The sequence below is a fragment of the Canis lupus genome, chromosome 9 (assembly GCF_011100685.1).
Source record: "Canis lupus familiaris isolate Mischka breed German Shepherd chromosome 9, alternate assembly UU_Cfam_GSD_1.0, whole genome shotgun sequence".
Taxonomy (NCBI): domain Eukaryota; kingdom Metazoa; phylum Chordata; class Mammalia; order Carnivora; family Canidae; genus Canis; species Canis lupus.
The window spans coordinates 11,085,700-11,104,632 of NC_049230.1; the positions used below are offsets into that span (position 1 = coordinate 11,085,700).

Below are 18,933 nucleotides of genomic sequence, written 5' to 3' on the forward strand. Positions count from 1 at the left end.
TAAAATCCCCTCCCCAGAATGACATTAGGGCTGCAAAACACAACTGTGTAAAAAAAAAAAAAAAAAAAAAATCAAGAAAATGAAAAAAAATTAAAAACAACCATAACCCTGAATTTCTGACTTAGTATAGATGTCTAAATACATGAAATTATACATTTAAAAGATTTTATTATGATTTTCAACAAAACGGTGCAGTCCCCTCTTGTTGGTATAATGCTTAAAAGTACAGTTTTTCTCCCCATATTTTCCCCCAAGATGCAAAGCATCTCCCAAATGGGGAGACATAAAACATCTATGTCCTCACTGCTGCTTCTAAATACTGTGAGCCAATAAGCAATTGGTGTACAGTGCAAAATCTCAGAAGAGAAAGACTTCTCGTCTGCTTTTTTTTTTTTTTTTTGGTAATATGTTATTATTCACACTTCACCTTTACTTCCTTTAAAAATCAAAAGTTGCTTAATGTTCAAAGCGATATCAATGGAAATTTAGCTAAAAACAGGCACCGCAACGGTTTATTCCCAAAGGAATATAAGATTACATTAATTTCCTACTAGTTTAACTCAACTTTTACCTTTCATCTTCACCTACGGACTTTTTAAAAGTTTGTATTCCTGTTGCACATAAAATTACTTATAATGTGTGTGCATACTAAAGAATTTTACAATTATATAAAGCACTGCACATTTAGACGCTACCAACCTGCTCTATCTCTCCTGACTGTGCAAAAGGCAAAAAGAGCTCAGTAATCCTAGCAGAAGAATGCAAATAACGTCAATGCACAGCTGAACTGCAAGCCCTGCCTTACAGGAACTCTCTGTGTCTGCAAAAAAAAGACACATACTAAACAGGAAATGCAACTGAGCTGTGGAAAACCTCAAACTTAAAAATGCAATCGCCAGGCGAAAATTGCATCCATGCATTCATAAATGCATGCACAACCCTTTGCATTTTTGCAAGTAATGCAAATAGCCTCTTACCTTTCGACTGAGACATTTTCCCCTTTCCTTTGATGGGGGAGGGGAGCACAAAAGACTTTGCCTTGCTTCTCTTCTGTAGCTAGTTTTGCAACAAAGATGCAAGCTGCAGGCGTGCAATCTTCATGCAAGTGGAGTTTCTCTTGACCGATGCAGCAGATGGACTTTCAGGGAATCAAGATGTAAATGCACACCTTGCAAAACAGACTGGAAAGTGATTTTTCCCCCAGTTGCAACGTTAGGGAAGGCTGTGCTGCAGCTACATGATGGGCCAGGGCTGGCAGCTAAAAGCTCCAAACTTGGAACTGAGTATCTTAGTGCGCAGACGTCCTTCCTGCGAAGGGCGCAGGGGCCGCTGGGTAATGTAGTTCCGAGCAGAGTCCACGGGGCTCGGATTTAAGGAAACGTGGTCGCTCGGGTCGCTGAGCGGGAGGACTGGGTGCACCCAGATAAACAAGTCAGACATGCAGTCGGTAGTGAAGTGATGAGGCCAGAAACGGCGGGGCCAGGGCGAGGGAGCATTTTTGTTACGGAAAAGCCCCTGAAACAACAACAGTTGAAGAACATTAGGTTAGCTGAAAAGCATTTGGCTCGCCGAGAAGGTTGGCTTGGCTGTTTCGTGCTTGCAGGGCAGCACCTGTTGCAGTGTCCTTGCCCGTAGACGTTTTACCCCCACACCTCCATTTTTTTAGAACAGTTTTCTCGCATGGAGCATTGGTTGGTGATTTGGCCTGGTTTAGAGGTAAGGTGACCCCTGGCAACTGAAGAGAGAAGATGCAGAGTTTTTACTAAGAAATGATCCGGGTCGGTTATTTTCAAGAAACCTGAAATTCATTCATTCCTGGGGGTTGGGGGGATGGGAGGGCGGATAGTTCTCATTTCTTGAAGGGTTAAAGAGGAAGTGCTGCTTTTTAGGTGTCCAAGCTAACTGTATCAGAGTTAAAATGTTTAGTTGTTTTTTTTTTTTTTTCTCACCTGATGGAGGAGGAAAGTCCCTGGTGTAAGGGAGAAACGGGGTGGTAATCTTAAGCAAATCAGGTATCTTGAATTTAGTCGACAAAATTAACAGGTATTTGTTGAGCTTGGATGGGCCAGCCTCCTTTCTAGGGTCTTGGGGCATCCACTTGTCATGTGTTGTTCATGGCTAGGGGATGGGCAGCAATATGGTAGACAGAGCCACCCCCTACGCAAGGAAGCCAGAGATGCGCAGGGTGATTCCATGCAAGGAATGAAACCGAGTCTGGGGGCATGGGCTGAAATGAGCTCAGACTTCTGCTTTACTGAGTAGACCAGACTCAGAAATGTGCTTTCAAGGTAGAGTGGGGGAAATGGAGGATTGTAGGCATCTGAGACCCTAACAAGCAGGGTAAGGAAATGAAGACAGCCTATTCAGGAGACACTAAGGATACCATGTTGCTTGTATGCAAAAGTGGTGGTGGACAGAATGTGTAGGTGAGGACTGTGCTGGGCGGTAAAGGCCAACTAGGGGGTTGGACTTTATTCAGCAGGTACTTGGGAGGTGAAAGGCTTTGGGGGGGGGGGGGCGCTTAACAGAATCAAAGCATTGTTTTCAGAAAATTTGTCCTCAGCTATCTCCATGAATGGAAACTCTCGGAGGGTCTAGAGATAGGTCAGGTCAGTAGTGGGAAATTAAAAAGGGCATTTTGAAAGACAATTCAGGTAGATTTGATGACTGCAAATGAAAACTATTGTAGTTTTGTTTGGAATTCTAGGAAGCCAGGGCCTTCTGAGTAATGGATACATCAGAGGGAAGAAGGCCACCATGTTTAAGCTAGAAGTCAGCAAATCAGCTCTTAAAACAAATACACCGTAGGTGTTGGAAGGAACATTGATTTACCGAGGTTAATCTCCTGTCCTGATATTATTGAGAATTAATCAGGGTCACCTTGTATTCATATTGGCTTCTGTCCCCAAGTCGAAGGGGGTCTGTATCCCAGGAGCAACAGACTCAGAGACTTGCTGGCTAATTTTCTTTCACTGTCCTTCCAGGCAAATCATTGCTGGCTCTTCCTCTCCTTCTTGCACACACCATCTCAGCACCTCTTGGAACCGGCATTTTTGTTCTCTGAGCCTCATTTAACCAAGAGGCATGTAAGTGTGGAGATCTGCATCGGTGCATCCCGTTCACCCCCGCAAACATTAGTGGAGCACCTGCTAAGTGCCAGGCCTTGGGGTAGCTACTGGAACTGCTGCGCACAGACTCCCTTAACATCCCCATCCCACCCCAGGGCCTGCACAGCAACGCAGAGCTTACATCAGTTTGCATTTTATGTGGTCAGCAGCATTGCTCTTAGATTGTCCCAGACGCCTTTCTTTATGGAAGAGTTCTGATCACAACCCGTCTAGTGCATTTTGTCCTTTGTGCTTGTGCTTTCTGTTCATGGCATACACAGTTCACCGCTGGCACATGGATTGCATTCTGAAAATCCATCTGCAATCCATATTCCCATAGAAACAATAATGTTCCACAGCCAATGCACATATTCACCCATACACCCATATGCAAAACACCTTTGACCGATAAATTGGCTGCGCCACATGTTTCAAAACACCAACATAGAGATGGCCGCTGGCTCAGTTGGTAGAGTTTGCAACTCTTGATCTCAGGGTGATAAATTCAGGCCTTACGTTGGGCGTGGAGCTTATTTAAAAAGATACATAAAAATAAATAAAAATAGCAAAAAGTGATCTTTTTTCTTTTTCTTTCTGGAAAATATACTTGTCAAGTTTCCATAGGGAATTCAGCCTCTCTCTGAAGTCTTAGATTCCAGAAGAAAAAAGTTCTTGCCTTGGTCAATGCTTTCCTCTCCCCGTAGACAGTCCTGGGTGGTGGTAGAAGCTGTACCTTTCAACAGCCATGGGCCTTTCCTCTTCCTGCCAGTCTGTGGCGATGCTCCTAGATGCTCCTAAGATAGGAAGCTCTCCCATGGAGGTGTAAGGAAGCCGAAACAAAATCTGGCACATTATTCTTTTATTAGACAGTACCTCAGGTGTTTATCATGAGGTGGCTTGTGCTCCTGCTTCGAATCCCCCATCTTGAAAATGTTCTATACTGGGGCACCCGGGTGGCTCAGTGCTTCAGCATCTGACTTCAGCCCAGGGCGTGATCCTGGGGTCCTGGGATCAAGTCCTGAGTCAGGCTCCCTGCAGGGAGCCTGCTTCTCCCTCTGCCTGTGTCCCTGCCTCTCTCTCTCTCTCTCTCTCTGTGTGTGTGTGTCTCTCATGAATAAGTAAATAAAATTTAAAAAAATAATAATAAAAGCCAAATGTGATGCATTCCTCTCCCCACCCCCCAGCTTATAGTTGCCATCAAGACAGTGGCACACTCCTTGGCATGGTATAATTGGCTCCTTCAGTCCTGCCCACTGCTTACTCTCTAGCTTCATTTGTCACCCTACGTTGATGCTATAGCCAGAAGCCAGATTTCTCTCTCCATTCTTTTAGATATACTGATCCCTCTGGCTGGCAGGCCTTTTCCATTCTCAACCTAGCTCATTCTGATCTGTGCTTGAAGAGTTAGCTTGGCTGCTAACTTCTGACAGCCTTCTGTGACCCAGCACCCTGTGAGCACCCTCAGTGTGAATTAGCTGTATTCTCTGATTCTGTAGTTCCCAGCATACACCTCTTTGTTGATTCTCATCATAGGACTGACAGGTGTTCATTTACATCTTTGTCTCCTCCAGGAGCCTGAACTCCTGAAGATCAGAAACTTATCTCTGCATTCCCAGTGCCCTGGAACTAGCATATAATAGGTACTCAGATGCATACTGAAACAATGAATGCAATAAATCGGGAAAGGACTTGTGACCATGTACAGCCTGCAATAACTAGATTCCAGCGATAGTAACACCTGCAGGGAAAACTAGAACACCTGGGCAAAGCCCTGTGCTGTCAGGTTAGAAGTGTGATTCTTGGAAGGATGCCCTTAGGTTAAGTCAGACTGGCTCTGAAAGAATTATTCTAGAAGTACATGCAGGGTGAGAAGGTGAGGGGAAGATAGCATGTCTCAACCTGGGGTGAATTTGCCCTCACCCACCCACCCAGGGACATTTGGCAATATCTGGAGACATTTTTGGTTGTCACAATGGGGGGGCGGGGGCGGGGCAGTCAGTGATACTGGCATCTAGTGGGTAGAGATCAGAGATGCTGATAATCTTACTGTGAGGCACAGGAAGCCTCCCACAACCAAGAATTATCTGGTTCAGATGTCAGTAGGGCTGAGTTTGAGAAACGCTGGTGTATAGTGACACCTTGAGAAGTTACTGACATTCTTTTTTTTTTTTTTTTAGATTTTATTTACTTGAGAGAGAGCATGAGTGAGCATGAGCAGGGATGGGGGTGGGAGGGAAGAACAGAGGAAGAGGGAGAAGCAAACTGCCCTCTGAGCAGGGAGCCCAATGTGGGGCTCGATCCCAGGACCCCAGGATCATGATCTGAGCCCAAGGTCAAGTCCATTTAATGGACTGAGCCACTCAGACACCCCGGACATTATTTTTTTTTTTTTTTTTTATGATAGTCACAGAGAGAGAGAGAAGCAGAGACATAGGCAGAGGGAGAAGCAGGCTCCATGCACCGGGAGCCCGACGTGGGATTCAATCCTGGGTCTCCAGTATTGCGCCCTGGGCCAAAGGCAGGCACTAAACCGCTGCGCCACGGAGGGATCCCCCGGACATTCTATTTTTAAGTTAATTTAAAGCTAATGAAATGGAGACTGGGTGGCTCAGTCCGTGAAGCATCTGCCTTCAGCTCAGGTCATGATCCCAGGGTTCTGGGATCAAGCCCCATGTTGGGCTCTCTGCTCAGCCAGAAGGCTGTCTCTCTTCCTCTGGCTGCTGCTCCCCCTACCTGTATTCTCTCTCTCTCTCTCTCTCTCTGACAAATAAATAAATAAAAATCTTTTGAAAAAAAATAAAGCTAATGAGATTTGGTAAGTGTAACTTTTGATATGAGGAAAACACTAGACTCTAAAAGATGTGAATTCTAGTCCTGACTGCAGAAAAAGTTAGCAGTGTCTCCTAAGGCAGATCATTTAACTTTCTGGTCCTCTTTTGGTTCCACTAAAATGAGGAGGGTCAAACTAAGTTCCAGTTCTAAGATCCAATAGCTGTAAACCCAGCTCAGTGTCTGATTAAAACCACCAAAGATTTAAAGGAAGAGAGGTGTACTATTCTACTTTTTACATTGGGATTAAGGGCTCCTGATCCCCTATTCCTACAGACCAACTAATGACTGTCATAACAATATCCCTTAAGAGATGAGACAAGAAATATTCAAATCACAGTTTGAAACGTTGCCTTCCAGATAGCAACACTCATCTGTATGTGACATTTATGAATGTTTTCCAACAATGTCTACTAGATGTCAGAAACATGGGAAAGAAGGTGCCAGAGTTAAAGCTAAGAGTTCAACTCTGAATATCTACTTTCCTGGATTCTAGGAAATTACAGTATAAATAGGTACGTTATATATAATGACATATATTGGAAAGAAACATGGCAGGGCAGTTTACGGAACTGGATGAGTTGTAACTGTACAATAGCTTTTAGTACAAATTTTGTTTTTATTGCATTAATATATCACAATGAATTATGATTGTTGGTAGAAATTTTAGAAATCCCAAGATAGATTGAGCTTAGCTTCCAGTGCCCTCTCCAGTATATGGCCCAGCTATACCTTTTCCTCCTTATCTTCCGTTCATATCCTCTGTGATTCCTTTGTTTAAGCAATGTGGTCAAAACAGGATTATTTATCCTTCTGAAATACGAATCTCCGTGTCACCACTTCTGTTTGTTAACTCATGCCAGTCTACGTCTTTACCTTATTCTGGCCCTACCCTAAGTCTTCATTTTTCTGGCATCTACCCCTCATTGAAGATTCAAGGTCACTGCTTCTATGAAGTTGTCCTTGATCACATCCCTCTGTCTTAAAACATTGTCCCCTTTAAATTCTGATGGCATCTATTAGCTCTTAAGGGCCATATATTGAATACTTGCAGTAATATTACTTAAGTACAGATCTTACCTTTTCTGCTAAATCTTTCCTTCTCCACACATTCCTAACCTACTCCCTTGGGCAGACCTTACTTGTCTATATTTGGCCCCTGTTCTAAGCTTGGGTGGGGACAGTTTCATCTTCATCATGATTCCCGAGGTAAGATATATGCCATGCACATAATATGTGTTCAGTTAATACTTGTTTATCTGATGTGTGGATAGATTTATTACATACTGAATGTATTCACCGAAAATGGATTGATTAGCTTATCTTAGCGTTCTTTGTTAGAAGTTAAACAAATGCCAACACAGAGATTTACTAGGAAGAAGAATTTTTATTTCATTATGATATATGATTATCTAAAAAGTGTTTGACTAATACTTTAAGACTCCTCTTAAGAGATTTTCAAATTACTACCAACAACCTTGAAAATAAGTGTCTGATGTATCTAATGGAAATGCCAGCTGACTCTCCAGAGTCCTCATTATTCATTCTTATTGAATAAAAAATTTGTAATATGAATGTTCAGTGTGTCTAAGCAGTCAAGGAGCTATACAGAACTCCAATGTGGTGCTCTTTCAACTTTTTGGTTTCAAAACCAAATTGAATCTTAGCCAGGCATACTGGCATGAGCTGACTGACAAAGGATGTAGGTTCTAGGGAAGTAAGAATAGAAATGATTCCTGCCTAGCATTCACCCTATAAGATGTTCATATGTCATCTAGGTGGTGTGTAAAGCAGATAGCAAACTGCTTTGAATCATTAGGTGAAGTAATACAGAGCGGCACAAAAAAGATTTCAAATTCTGTTAAGAGAGAAAATTGATATGATGTCTAATCCAACAGATGCATATACTTTTTCTTCTCCTCCCACTATAGTCAAATCAACCAGTTTCAATCTCTGTAAACACACACACATGCACGTGTGTGTGTGTGTACATCGTTGTGTCTCTCATACAACACTCACTCATTTTCTTCTGTGGTCCTGCCCCATCTGGCTTCTGAAAATCTGAACAAGTCAGAGCTCTACAGAAAGCCAAATAAATGATCATGCTCTGTATGTCAGGTTCAAGTTACACTTAAATTTGGAGCTGCTTTGCTCCTAATCAATCCCATATTTAATCAGTCGTTGATTTGTATCATACAGGGTGATCCAAAAAGAAGTGCACCTTGGCCACCCAGATACTCAAATATTTCACTTTGCAGCTTCTCTAGAACCTCCTATTTGTACTGCATCATTGTTTGCAACCTTAAAAGAATGAAGAATCTTGTCATGGCTGTCATTGCAGTTGTCAGAAGTGATATATTACAGAGGGGTCCAGGGTGATAGATGCATGCCCTAGTGACATGAAAGGCACATATCAAACATTTATTAAATTGTAAAGAACTCTAGGGTCACCTGGGTGGCACAGTTGGTTAAACACCCGGCTGTTGATTTCAACTCAGGTCATGATCTCAGGGTTCTGAGGTCAAGCCGTGCATGGGGCTCCACACTCATTGTGGAGTCTGCTTGAGATTCTCTCTCATCCTTTCCCTCTGCCCCTCCCCCTACTCATGCTCACTTGCTCACTCTCTGTAGGGAGAATTTCTTTACAATGGGAGTTGTAAAATTATGGCCCATGCGCCAAATTCATGGTACCTGCTGTTTCTGTAAATAAAATGCTATTGGAGTACAACTATGGCTATTTACCTATGTATTGCCTGTGGCTACTTTTGAACCACAATAAAGACTACCTGGCCTGCAAAACCTAAAATATTTACTTTCTGGCCCTTAACTGAACTAGTATACAGACCTTGCTTTACAAATTGGTCTTGACTACATATTCCTATGAACCCCAACCCCAGTTACTAATTATGCATTTCCAAAGGTGTTCAATTTTTTTTTCAGTCAGCTTGTACTTGAACTGTTTCTAATACAAAAGTCTTAATTCCCCAATTATATTGTATAGTCCTTGGGAATACTCATGAACACCCTGGAGATCTTCTATATCACAGCAGGGGATACAGAGCAAGTCTGTTCCAAGTATTTCTTGATAGACTGATTAAATGGAGCATTTACTATAAGAATCATGAATCTTGTAACATAGGAAAAAATGAGCTCTCAGTTTTCCTTGAATATCTCTGTTTTTCCATCTATTTTCCTTTTCTTACTTATCTCTCAGGATATTCAAATCCCAGATGTTTAAATACTAGGTCTATGCACGAAAGAAGGATTAAGAAAAATCAAAACACAAAATACAGGCAATGCCAGCTATGAAACATTACATCTCACAAATCTTTTTATCTTGGGAGCCCAGAAAGAAAAGAGAAAAGCATCCTGGTTTATTACATCCCATTTTAAAAAGTAATAGACCTTCACTAAGACCTACAGTGTACCATGTTTCTAACCCAACATGGTATGGGTTAAGAAAATGGAAAAAGGATGATCTCTGTTCTGAGAAACTTAAATCCTGTGGGTAATGTTAGTAACATTTGTATAATATTTCAAGGTTTACAGGCTCTTTCCACATCCACCATTTATAATTTTATCCTTACGGTGACACTGAAGTGGGTTGTCCCTAAATCCCAGTTTATCATCATCATCACCTCATGTTATTGCTTTACTTGGATAAGATGGGAAAACATGTGATTTAAAACTATCTGGCTATCAAGGTAGAAACTTGTCTTCTGATTCCTAGTCCCTTAGTTGAGCTATCCAGTCTTGTTTTAGGCTAGGTAACATTCTTGCCAATGCCCTGGAAACTGTACCTTTTTCAGGTTAAGAGTCATTTAGTAACATTTTGCCTTGTTTTATATTAGTTACTCATGGGATAAGCTCCACTCCAGACCCATAAAGTCCACAGTAAATCTGGGTATCTCCTTTACACTCTGTACCTTAGCCAACGTGCTGTGACAATTCAGTAAATCCTGTACTATTTGAGGATGAGTTAGAAACACTGATATAGGACAGTGTTGTGCCCTTGAGGGCTCCTTGATCTGTTTACATTGATATTAATAGATGGTTCTGGGCTTCAGTCACAGACCTGAATAATTCAGGTCAGACTGCCCTGCTGCACTTTTTTAAAAAACTATAAAATATTCTGGGAAATATTTTAGATAAGTGATATATGCAAGTTACAGAAAAAGTTCAGAAGCCCACAGAGCATTAAGCTGTCTGAACTATACGGTGCTGTAGAGATAATTATAGTCAATATAATGAATCAACTTTTCCTTAAATTTTTCCATTTGGATTAGTGTCCAAAGGAAATGCTTTATTATTAATGGCATATGGCAGATAAGTTGAAAATAGTGCTAATCTTCCTTATTTCTGCTCCTTGGAGATGGTAGACTAATAATTTTGTTTGTGAGCCAAATTTGTAAAAACAGTGGGTTCTATATATTTGTTAAATTAGTCTATCTTATAACCAAATAGCATTTTAGAAGTATTATGTAATTGTATAGTATTAGAAAGTAGCTATAATAAGTGTCTGATGGTATTTTATAGATTGGGCTTCGTACCATAAAGAGGGTTAAGGTTAACCTCTTTATGGTGCAGTAACGTGAGCCACATGCTCCGTGCCTTTTCATGATTCTGTAGCCTGCAACATACGGAGTAAAACAGCAGAGGTCTATTAGATGATACCTACTGCCTGTGGAATTGTTCGGAAGTCTATTTCAGAGCTCCTTTCCAGCAGCCTTTCTTTACTGACATTTAGGTGGGAAATGAAGAGAACCTAAAAACCTGCACATTTGCAAAAGCAACCAGAGATTTCCATTTTACAGGGCCTCATTTATCCTGTTGTTTCTGGATTGTTGTCATCCAAATAAATATCAAACGCATGTACTAAACAGTTTTGGGCATAGTGCCATCTGGCACTAAGTAAATTTTGGAATGCTGGTGGATATTTCAAAGAAAATTGCAGAAAGCGTCGTATACAATTTCCTTAAGCTTATTTCCACGAGATCTTTGATGTCAGAAGCTCATTCTACAGGTTTTTAAGAGGCATTTGAATGATTTTTTTTTAAATACCCAGGTAGTGCCTTATGAAAAGATATAATGCTTGGCTCCTAACTTACAAAGACTTGTTAATTTTGCGTAAAATAGAGCTTCTATTAGTAGTCATTTAAAATATACTGTGTAAAAAAATGTTAAATATGTATAAATTTCATAATATTAGTTCTTACACCATCTTAGTGAGATAGCAAACCAAAGTATATCTAGGTTTGAAGTTAGGGACAACATATATTCACAATAAATGCTCCTGGCATTACAGGTAGATTCCAGAAAGGAAGCAGAGTATATATATTTTAAAAGATTTATTTATTTATTTGAGAGGAAGAGAGAGACTGCATGTGCAGGGAGGCGGGGCAGAGAAAGAGGGAGACAAGCAGACACCAAAATCAAGAATCAGGTGCTTAACTGACTGAGCCACCCAGTCACCTGAAGCAGAATATATTTATGACATCTAACTATCTTCTAAACTAAGATTAAGCAAATTATTATAATTCATAGGAGGTGAGCAAGCCACCTCAAACGTAAAATCATTGCATTATTTATCCCTGTATCTGCAAATATCAGTTTCTTTCTTCTTCAACATTGGAGGGGTCAAGTTGATTCAAATTTTAATCTAGTAAGCTGAAGGGACTGTTTTAGTTTGCAAGCTGAGAACCCTCACTGTTACAATTTTAAGTGACCTGATATATAGGATGTTGACTTAGAGGCAATATGAAGGTGAAACCAAAATCATTACTAGGTATTCTCTGTTATATTTAAAATTAAATACCAGAGAAACAAAGCTTTCCAAAATATGATTAAAGTTATACCTCTGTGCTACCAACCTGTTAATCTACCTCCCAACTCAGAGACGTAAAGCCTGTGTTCTATAAAGATATTTAATGATTGTCATCCTCAAGTCTTTATATAACCAGTAGTCACAGACTATTTTTCAAGGACAATTGTGACTCTGAAATATGGAATTATTGGTTAATGATGCTCTTCAAGTGCCTTCTACATAATATAGTTCCTCTGTTCTGTCTCAATCCATTTTTGATGATGAATCAAAAGATGTTACATGAAAAAATGATTCTAAGGATTCCTGCTGTTTTCTCATATCTGAATTAGCAAATTAATACCTATCCTACCTGTTTTTAAAATTTTATATTAGTAGAAGAGTCAAATATGATGAATATTTTTTTAAAGATTTTCCTTATTCTAGAGACACAAGGAGAGGGGCAGAGACATAGCCGGAGGGAGAAGCAGACTTCCCTGCAGGGAGCCTGATGCAGTACTCTATCCCAGGACCCCAGGATTATTTTCTGAGCCAAAGGCGGACGCTCAAACACTGAGCCACCCAGGCATCACATGATGAATATTTCTACTGAAAGCAGTTTAGGCTGGAAAAGGCAGAAAAATTCAGAATGTTATTATATGGAAGTATATTTCATGAGAACTAGTGGATATGTTCAGATACAGATTAAAAGAAAAATAAAAGGGAGTCAGATAATTTGGAACATATTTAATCTACTTATAATGAATACTGCAAAAACCAAATTCATACATAAAAAGCAAAATAATCAACTTTAAATTAATAAAATCATTTCAGGTCTATTTCAGAGAAAATAATGTTCCCTGCATCACCTGCACAGGAGTAGATAAGTGTCTCTGTTATCTTAGCTGTAGTTAGAATCACCATTCTTTCCACTCAACTGAACAGTTGACAATTGAGGACTGATGACATAAGAGCCCCTGAGATACCATTCATTGTGGTTCAGGCTGTAAATACTGTGATTTAGGCTGTAAATACTGTGAAAAATTAGGTGCAATAAAAATTCAAGTAAATATGAATTTTGGGCCCTGGTTTCATGTTTAGAGGATTCTGGTAGAGATAGAAAAGTGTCAAATACCAAAAATATAGCATAAGAAGATGCTATTTTCCTGTGTAGTATCCCATGGAGCAGATACACTGACAGAGCTCGAGCACTTGCTTCCATGACAAGTCAGTTTCCATTATTGGCTAGTTGTTCACAGGTATAATTTGATGACACTAGATCTGTATGGGCTGACCATAATTGTGAGGGGATTACAGCACAGACTCTGGAGTCAGACTGCCTGGCTGGGTTGGACTCCTGGCTCTTCTAATTACAGTTGACCCTTGAATAACACAGGTTTGAACTGCATGAATCCACTTATTTGTGGATTTTTTTCCAATGAATACAGTACTGTAAATGTATGCTCCTTAGGATTTTCCTAACGCTTTTTTTCTCTAACTTTATTGTAAGAGTACAGTATATAATCAATATTACATACAGAATACATGTTAATCGACTATGTTATCTGTAAGGCTACCAGTCAGTAGTATGTTATTACTAGATAAGTTTTGGCAGAGCCAAAAATTATTAATGGATTTCCCTGAAACAGATGTAATATAGTGTGTCAGTTGTACTCAAATTATAAAGAACGTATACAACTCAATGCCCAAAAAACAATCCAATTCAAAATGGCAGAAAAAATGAACCAGACATATCTTCAAAGGAGACATCCAGATAGTCAATATACACATGAAAAGATGCTTAGCATCCCTCATCACTAGGGACATGCAAATCAAAACTACAATGAGATATCACCTTACACCTGTCAGAATGGCTAAAATCAAAAACACAAAAAGCAACAAGCATTAGTAAGGATGCAGAGGGGAAGGAAGCCTCATGCACTGTTGGTGGGAATGCATACTGGTGTGACCACTGTGGAAAACAGTATGGAGATTCCTCAAAAAGTTAAAAATAGACCCATCCTACAAGGGCAGCCCGGGTGGCTCAGCGGTTTGGCACTTGCCTTCAGTCCAGGACCTGATCCTAGAGACCCGGGATCGAGTCCTGCATCAGGCTCCCTGCATGGAGCCTGCTTCTCCCTCTGCCTGTGTCTTTGCCTCTCTCTCTCTGTGTCTTTCATGAATAAATAAATAGCATCTTAAAAAAAAAAAAACCACCCTACAATCCAGTAATCACATGAGTGGGTATTTGCCCAACGAATACAAAAACACTTAATTCAAAAGGATATGTTCACTCTGGTGTTTGTTGCAGCATTATTTGCAATAGCCAACGTGTCCATCCACAAATGAATGGATACAGAAGATGTGGTATACGTACACAATGGACTATTATTCAACCATTAAAAAGAATGAAATCCTGCCATTTGCAACAACATGGATGGAACTAGTGAGTATAATGCTAAGTGAAAGAAGTCAGTTGGAGAAAGACAAATGCCATATGATTTCATTCATATGTGGAATTTAAGAAACAAAATAAATGAACAAAGGAAAAAGAAAGACACAATCCAAGAAACAGACTCGTAACTATAGAGAAAAAACTAATGGTTGCCAGAGGGGTGGTGGGTGAAGGGATGAGTGAAACAGGTGATGGGGATTAAGGAGGTCACTTGTCATGATGAACAACTGGCAGATATATGGAATTGTTGAATCGCTAAAGTGTACACCTGAAACTAATATAATACTATGTTAGCTATACTGGAATTAAAATTAAAAGCCTAGGGGCACCTGGGTGGCTCAGTGGTTGAGTGTCTGCCTTTGGCCCAGGTCATGATCCTGGGGTCCTAAGATCGAGTCCCACATTGGCCTCCCCACAGGGAGCCTGCTTGTCCCTCTGCCTATGTCTCTGCCTCTCCCTTTGTGTCTCTCAAGAATAAATACATAAAACCTTTTTAAAAATAAATAAAATTTAAGACCTAATATAATTTTTTTTTAATTTTAAAAAATGTTATTCATAGATTTTCAACTGTGTAGGGAGGGGAGGTGCCACTAACCCCCATGTTGTTCCAGGATCGGCTTGTACTAGTTCTGTGAATTGAGCAAAACAGATCACTTCTCTGCCTTGGTTTCCTACAGATACAAAGGCAATGATAAAAATATGTACCTCATGAGGTAATTGAGAAATGTAAATAAACAAATAGACGTAAGGCTCTAAGAACAGTGCCCAGTCCATGGTATGCTTAGTGGCTATTAGGTATGGAAGCTTTGGGTTCTTTTTATTACTACTAAATTTCTCAGCAGTGGCTCCTTTCTTGAGAATGAGGATTGTATGTGAAGTGGGAGAGAATTGGGATGTAAGAACACACATCCTCTCAAGTGATAAGAGAAATAAAAAAGCTTTGAAATTAGAGGAAGGTTACCGCCAGCATTAAGAAATGTGAAAAGAAAGCCTTAGTTTAATGGAAGGGAAAGGGAGAAGAAATATTTTTATTATTGTGGCAAATCAAAACACTGTTGGATACTTGTTAAGAGGAAATGGAGGCCATATGGAGAAAACCATTCCATTCCACAGTGTGGGATGGATTTAAAGGACAACCAAATAGCCCAGGCGTGAATTATGTAGGCCTTTGGCCATATAATGTCATAGATTAACAAAGCAAACAGCAGAGGGCATAGTAGTAGTTAATGAGAGGTGGCAAGAGTCGTCAGGCTTCAATGGTCAGTTCTCATGATATGTTTTTTTTTATTATTAAAGAAATACACTGAAAACAGTATTTTGGTTCTTTCCAATAATTTGCGTGCATTAAGACCTTAATATTCTAAATCCTTCTATTTTCTTTAATCTCTGTATTTCTTATATTCGTTGTCTTTGTATGAACCTTTTTCTTGTAACCATTACTAGAGGGACTGCCTTCCTGCTAATGAAGTTGTTAATTAACTAAAGTAGCTCAATTTTTTTTTTTAAGATTTTACTTACTTATTCATTACACAGAGAGAGATAGAGACATAGGCAGAGGGAGAAGCAGGCTCTCTGTGGGGAGCCTGTTGCAGAACTCAGTCCCAGGATCCCGGGGTCATGCCCTGAGCCTGAAGGCAGATGCTCAACCACGGAGTCACCCAGGTGTCCCACTAAAGTAGCTCAATTATTAGACATATTTTAAAAATCAGAATGTTTTCCTTGAGGTCTACTTGCCTGATAATTAAATCAAGAAGAGAGGTGAGCATGTAGGGGAGGTATTTTATTATTATTTAAAAATGGAGCAGTTCTTATGAAAGATTTATTAATTGATTATATGTTTGAAATAATTTGTTTGATAACCTATCTGAAAGGATCCACATGAATTGTTCGGAAGTAGGCAGGGGTAAAAGGAAAGGCCTAGAAAACAAAATTAGATAATTTTTTTATCTGCATGAGTTACTTTCCATTGAGAGTTTAAAAATACACCTAGAAAATAAACTTTCTTCCTTTATCAATGTTAGGAAAAGTCCAGACATGAAAAATCATCCGGTAAGAATCTGCAGAACCTCAAAAGGATAAATAGGATTACATTGAGGTTTTAATCAGTGTTCAGAAAAATCAAAAAGTCCAGCCTACTGGTAGAATGTTCTGTTGCCTTCCTTCCACAAATACTAGTGCCAATTTTTGAAGTTATTATGAGTTCTGAAGCTACACTTTTGGCTTGTCTAAAAATGTATACATTTAACCTTTTAACTTTCATTTATCTGGGTGAATTATTTTAGGAATTTATGATCAATGCTGGTTTTGAGTCGATAGTAAAGGAAGAAAATAAGACATTTTTTAGATTTCATGTTCCCCGTGACAGATTCCTTCAAAGAAAAAAAAAGTTTCTGTAACAAGAGCTGAGCAAATATCTATGAGTGTGCCTTCCAAAAAATGAATTGAGCCTTGTGTCTTAAAAACAGCATTTTAAAAATAAGTCATAAGGGAGATGAGGGAGCTGAGCTGTGATAGATGATATTCCAGATATCTCTTCAATCAATTTTGTATAATGCTTTGGAAGCAGACTAACGAGTAATATGAAATCATTTTTCAGGATGCTATATGTGCACACTCTTTGTTCTATTTCTGTATTCCTTGGCACAGGCAATTTAAGCAATGTACTTGTAATACTCCAAGAACAAAGACCAATTTCCCTGAAGGTGATGAGCACTCTTGAATTTCACAAATGCAAAAAAAAAAATCATTTTCATGTTGTCACATTTAGATAATGAAGTGTGCTAGATTTACAGAGTCTCCATGTTGAGTTTCAGAAATTATGCCCATTGTGTGTATGTTTTATTCCAAGAGTCAGAAAGTAGATGTAGGCCGTTCTTAACAAGCATTGACAAGTAGTAATTATCAGCGAGTGTTGTGAAAGATGGAGGGCTGAAAGGATTCAGACATCAGCTTCTGAACATGAGTATCTTTTATTCTCGGGAAAACAGGTATCCAGTTGATCTGTTGATGATCCTTCGTCGAGGATTCAGGATCGGATGGTATCTCTGTGTGACTGAAATGAACCACCTGTTGTCTTCAAATGAAAGTAAGGGAAAAGGTCGGGGAAGGACAATATATTAATCCTTCTGGCACCTTGCAGCCGCTTTGCTTGTTTTGTTTTACTTTGGAAGGATGTGCAGGGCTGAGAGTAGAAGTGCCTCCCATCTGGGCCCCCTCCTGGGATGTTCCCCTTGACAATGATGTGCATTCGAGCACACAGTATCCTGTCGGAGGGGATTCCAACGTTCAGAAGCTACCCTGTCTCTGCTCATCTGATTTTTCCTTGAATGTTGACATGCACGGTTTTGTTTGTTCTCCAAGTGTACCAAGGGCACTTTGCCAGAGAACTGTTTCCCTCACAGTGTAGGTAAGAATAGTGTCAGCACGATTAAAATGTTGGTAGCTATTTGACAAAAAATCCAAAGTGGAAATCCAAGGGTTGCAAGACACACAGATACTTTCTTCCCTCTTCCTGAAACCTAACCTGAATGAACAGGACCCAAAGATCGGGTGATTATTCTCTCCCCGCACTCCCCCTGAAGCTCCCCCATCTTTGGGGGCACAGTCCTGCTTAAACTTGTTTCTTCACATTCCACACAGAGGGCAGAGTTCTGAATGCGTACACAGTCTACCCTTACCCAGTTTCACGTTACGTAATAGCTGTGAATGCCCTCTTGTGCCTGGGAATAGTACAAAACTAAGCCTTGATAGAATGTCCACCAAAAAGAAAACCTTTGGGCAACATCTCAGTAGTTAGGCACAGACAGAAAGGCAATTTTGCCCATTTTACTAAAGCCTGAGACCCCATTATGAGGTCACAGAAGAAAATCAAGATAGGGACACCTGGGTGGCTCAGTGATTGAGCATCTGCCTTTGGCTCAGGTCGTGATCCCAGGGTCCTGGGATTGAGTCCCACATTAGACTTCCCATGGGGAGCCTGCTTCTCCCTCTGCCTTTGCCTCTGCTTCTTTCTCTGTATCTCTTATGAATAAATAAATAAAATCTTAAAAAAAAGAAAATCAAGACAATAAAGGGTTTGAGTTCATAAACCTCTCTTAGACCTGAGTGCAAAAAATTAGGGCCGATTGGAAAGCTATAATTTGCTTTACTGTCTTAAGAGTTGGAATGTTCACTCTCAAGATACTAGCTGCTGGGAAACCAACAGGCTCATTCAGATATATCCGTCTAGAAGAGTCATAGGACTTCTCATTCAATGACTAAACTGTAAGAACTTTATTGGGACTACAAGAATGCTTTTAAGGCAGCTAGTAGGAGGTTTCATTAGAAGTTCACAAATGGGGGGGAAAGGGGACGGGGGAGAAAGATGACCACAGAGATTTGGCACTCAAAACCTTGAGTTATGACACTCATTTTAAAGGTGTTTCATTCCTTCATTCATTCATTCACTCACTCACTCATTCCACTTTGGAGGGAAGATGGAATGGGGAGAAGAATGAGTTCGGGCATCTCACTTGATAATCTTGCTCTTCCTGAGAGGTTCCCCAATCTGCTTTGAATAGGAAGAACATTGCTTGTAAAATCACATACAGCTAACTGTATTTAGATGGGTTATCACTTTCTTAAAATTGCACTCAAACTGCCTTTTCTTAAATATACTTGGGAAATTCAAGAAGCCATCAGTACCAATGATGCTGTAGCTGAACAGAGCCTTTGATCAAAGACAGGATAGCAGAGGAGTGGAT

At 40.0% G+C, this 18,933-nt stretch overlaps 1 protein-coding gene and 2 long non-coding RNA genes across 7 annotated transcripts in view; 1 reads left to right on the top strand and 2 right to left on the bottom strand.

The window, feature by feature from the left end:
* The window catches only part of MAP2K6 (mitogen-activated protein kinase kinase 6), a 121,712-nt gene extending 120,438 nt beyond the window's left edge, over positions 1-1,274 (bottom strand). For both annotated transcript variants that reach the window (XM_038546743.1, XM_038546742.1), the window contains exon 1: positions 978-1,274. In XM_038546743.1, the coding sequence (XP_038402671.1) occupies positions 978-993 (16 nt within the window). In that variant the 5' untranslated portion in view covers positions 994-1,274. The remainder of the gene's footprint in view (positions 1-977) is intronic.
* A 78-nt stretch (positions 1,275-1,352) lies between these two features.
* LOC100684380 overlaps positions 1,353-18,933 on the top strand; it is a 49,479-nt gene continuing 31,898 nt past the window's right edge. For all 4 annotated transcript variants that reach the window (XR_005364278.1, XR_005364276.1, XR_005364277.1 and 1 more), the window contains exons 1-2: positions 1,353-1,716; positions 17,179-17,276. This is a non-coding gene — a long non-coding RNA (uncharacterized LOC100684380). The remainder of the gene's footprint in view (positions 1,717-17,178; positions 17,277-18,933) is intronic.
* Positions 15,954-18,933, bottom strand: part of LOC111097334 — a 28,217-nt gene continuing 25,237 nt past the window's right edge. The window contains exon 4 of the long non-coding RNA XR_005364280.1: positions 15,954-17,264. This is a non-coding gene — a long non-coding RNA (uncharacterized LOC111097334). The remainder of the gene's footprint in view (positions 17,265-18,933) is intronic.